This window comes from Cebus imitator, unplaced genomic scaffold (assembly GCF_001604975.1).
Source record: "Cebus imitator isolate Cc_AM_T3 unplaced genomic scaffold, Cebus_imitator-1.0 Scaffold280, whole genome shotgun sequence".
NCBI lineage: Eukaryota > Metazoa > Chordata > Mammalia > Primates > Cebidae > Cebus > Cebus imitator.
In genome coordinates this window covers 3,604,245-3,607,808 of record NW_016107595.1, presented here as the reverse complement: position 1 = coordinate 3,607,808, position 3,564 = coordinate 3,604,245, and the positions used below count along the sequence as shown (strand labels likewise).

Here is a 3,564-nt window from a genome sequence, read left to right as displayed (position 1 = left end):
CCACCATGCCCAGCTAATTTTTTGTATTTTTAGTAGAGACAGGGTTTCACCATGTTGACCAGGATGGTCTCGATCTCTTGACCTCGTGATCCATCCGCCTCGGCCTCCCAAAGTGCTGGGATTACAGGCTTGAGCCACCGCGCCCGGCCACATTTCAATATTTTTTAAGAGATAGGGTCTTACTCTGTTGCCCAGGCTAGATTACAGTGGATCCATCATAGCTCACTGCAGCCTCAACCTTCTGGGCTCAGGCGATCCCCCTGCCTCAACCTCCTGAGTAGCTGGGACTACATGCACCACCATGCCTGGCTAATTTTCTTTTTTCTTTATTTTTATTTTTTAGAGATGGGGTCTAGCTATGTTTTCCAGGCTGGAGAGCAGTGGCTATTCACAGGCGCGATCCCACTACTGATCAGCACGGGAGTTTTGATCTGCTCTGCTTCCGACCTGGGCTGGCTCAATCCTCCTTAGGCAACCTGGTGGTCCTCCGCTCCCGGGAGGTCACCATATTGATGCCAAACTTAGTGCAGACACCCGAGCGGCACAGTGCACTATAGCCCAGAACTCCTGGGCTCAAGCGATCCTCCAGCCTCAGCCTCCCGAGTAGTTGGGACTACAGGCACGTGCCACTGTGCCCGGCCAGGCTAATTTTTTATTTTTTGTAGAGACAGGGTCTCACCATATTGCACAGCCTGGTCTCAAACTCCTGGCCTCAAGTGACTCTCCTGCCTCAGTCTCTCAAAAGCTGCAGTGAGGTGCTGAGTGATCCTTCTGTCACCACGGCACTCCAGCCTAGGTGACAGAAGGAGACCCTGTCTCAAAAAAACACACACAAACTGTGCAGTGCCTTGGCCACTGTGTACCAATTAGCACAGATGTCACCTTTTAGCAGGTCTTCCTGTGACACTGCAGAATCAGCAAAACAAGCAGCTCTTGCACTGCAAACTGCACCGTTATTGCTCGAGCCCTGGAGACCAACCCCAAACTGAATGCTGCGGGTGCCGGGCCTCTGACAGCTGGCCCCGCTCACCTCCGCCTCTATCCCACAGGGGCGTTTGTGGTCTGCTGGACACCAGGCCAGGTGGTGCTGCTCCTGGATGGTCTGGGCTGCCAGTCCTGCAATGTCCTGGCTGTGGAGAAGTACTTCCTCCTGTTGGCCGAGGCCAACTCACTGGTCAATGCTGCTGTGTACTCTTGCCGAGATGCTGAGATGCGCCGCACCTTCCGCCGCCTCCTCTGCTGCACGTGCCTCCGTCGGTCCCCCCATGAGTCTGCCCACGATGCCTCCTCTGCCCGGGGACATGCCAGCACTCGCATTATGCTTCCCGAGAACGGCCACCCACTGATGGATTCCACCCTTTAGCTAGCTTGGACTTCAGCAGGATGCAGCAAGTAACAAATCCGCAGCCCTTAACGACTCGTGGCTTAACCCAACCATCGGGATTGACTGAACAGCAGGCCAGGGTCTGGCACAGCACAGCACCCCTGCCAGCCCTCCCCAGGCACACCACTCTGCCCAGGGCACGGGAGCTTGGGGTCATCTCCTACCGCCTGGGGGCGTCGGATGGGGTGTTGGAATCTCGCTCTTCAGTCATCTCAGGTTTAGGGGATTTGTAACAGACGTTTTTCTGTTTTCACTGCGTATCCCACTGGTAAACCCTGTGGACTGGTTCCTGCTGTGATGCTGAGGGTTTTAAAGAGGGGAGAGATGAGGGCTGTCTCGGGCCATGCTACCCGGTGTGACTGGGTAATGAGGACATACTGTGGACACTCCATCTTCCTGAGGCTGATTCTTTAGCGGCGGAGACTGGGGGGTGCAGAGTGTGAGCTCTGGGAAAGGTTTGTGGCTCCTTGCAGCCTCCAGGGGCTGGCCTGTCCTCATTAGAATCGAAGCAGTCCAAGGGGAGGGCAGGATCCAAGGAGTAAACCTTTTCACTCTGAGGTCTCCAAAGCATTTATTGTTACCAATTCAGACAGTGTATCTGTCCCCGTGTCCCAGAATTGTCCACCTTGGCTCAGGTCCAGCAAGGACCCTTCAGCATGCTTTCTCCTTGGCCCTGTGCTTGCTCTTCTTCAGTCTGGCTGGCTGTTACTCCATCTCTCTCTTTTTTTAGACAGAGTCTCACTTTGTAGCCCAGGCTGGAGAGCAGTGGCACAATCTCAGCCCACTGCAACCTCCACCTCCAGGTTTGAGATGCTCATGCTTCAGAGGAAACTGGGATTACAGGTGCGCGCCACCACGCCCGGTTAATCTTTGTATTTTTATTATTTATTTATTTTTGAGAGGGAGTCTCGCTCTGTCACCCAGGCTGAGTGCAGTGGTGTGATTTTGGCTCATTGCAACTTCTGCCTCCTGGGTTCAAGTGATTCTCCTGCCTCAGCCTCCAGAGTAGCTGGGATTTCAGGCATCTGCCACCATGCCTGGCTAATTTTTGTATTTTAGTAGAGATGGGGTTTCGCCATGTTGGCCGGGCTGGTCTTGAGCTCCTGACCACCTCAAATGATCCACCTGCCTCAGCCTTCCAAAGTGCTGGGATTACAGACATGAGCCACCTCACCCAGCCTTTTTTTTTTTTTTTTTTTTTTTTTTTGAGACAGAGTCTCACTCTGTCACTCAGGCTGGAGTACAATGGCGTGATCACGGCTCACTGCATCCTCCACCCCTGGGTTTGAGCAATTCTCTTGCCTCAGCCTCCCCAGTAGACGGGACTACAGGTGCATACCACCATGCCTAGCTAATTTTTTGTATTTTATTAGAGATGGGGTTTTACCATGTTGCACAGGCTAGTCTCGAACTCCTGATCTCAGGTGATCCATCCACCTCGGCCTCCCAAAGTGCTGGGATTACAGGGCTGAGCCGCTGCGCCCAGCCGGTCTTACTTATTTTCATGTGACAACACTGACTCAGGTTGAGATCTGGCCTGTGATTAGCACAGCTTGGAAAAGGCACATACATGCCTCTAGGGACCAAAGAGGCCCCTGCAGAAGGGACTTCAGATTCCTACAAAGCCCAGAGTTGGTCCCAAGCTCAGCTGAGCCTTCCCTACGTCACCCACAGCACCCAACTCATGAGTGCCAGACCCACAATGAGCCCCCTCCGAGATGCTCAGGGAGGCCCCCTCCAAGGCACAGTGTATGCCAGGATCTCGTTCTCTGTCCCCACCTCACCAGTGAGGAGGTGGGATTATGTCCCTACTTTTGAGTCCCATGCTGAATAACAGCTGAATTTGAACCCAGGTAACTCAGAGACCAAATTTCTTTCTTTCTTTTCTTTCTTTTTTTTTTTTTTTTTGATAGGGTCTCTCTTTGTTTCCAGGCTGGAGAGCAGTGGCATGATCTTGGCTCACTGCAACCTTGATCACTTAGGCTCAAGCCATTTTCCTGAGACTACAGTTGTGTGCCACCACAACTGGCTAGTTTTTAAATTTTTCTTTAGAGATGGAGTCTCACTATGATGTCCAGGTTGGTCTTGAACTCCTAGGCTCAAGTGATTCTCCTGCCTTAGCCTCCCACAGTGTTGAGATTACAGGCATGAAGGCATGAGCCACTGCACCCAGCTAGAGA

The 3,564-nt window shown here is 52.7% G+C and overlaps 1 protein-coding gene across 3 annotated transcripts in view; it reads left to right on the top strand.

The window, feature by feature from the left end:
- The window catches only part of LPAR2 (lysophosphatidic acid receptor 2), a 5,274-nt gene extending 3,323 nt beyond the window's left edge, over nucleotides 1–1,951 (top strand). For all 3 annotated transcript variants that reach the window (XM_017501394.2, XM_017501393.2, XM_037728803.1), the window contains one exon: nucleotides 1,050–1,951. In XM_017501394.2, coding sequence (XP_017356883.1) covers nucleotides 1,050–1,363 — 314 coding nt within the window. In that variant the 3' untranslated portion in view covers nucleotides 1,364–1,951. The remainder of the gene's footprint in view (nucleotides 1–1,049) is intronic.
- The last annotated feature ends 1,613 nt before the right edge of the window (nucleotides 1,952–3,564 follow it).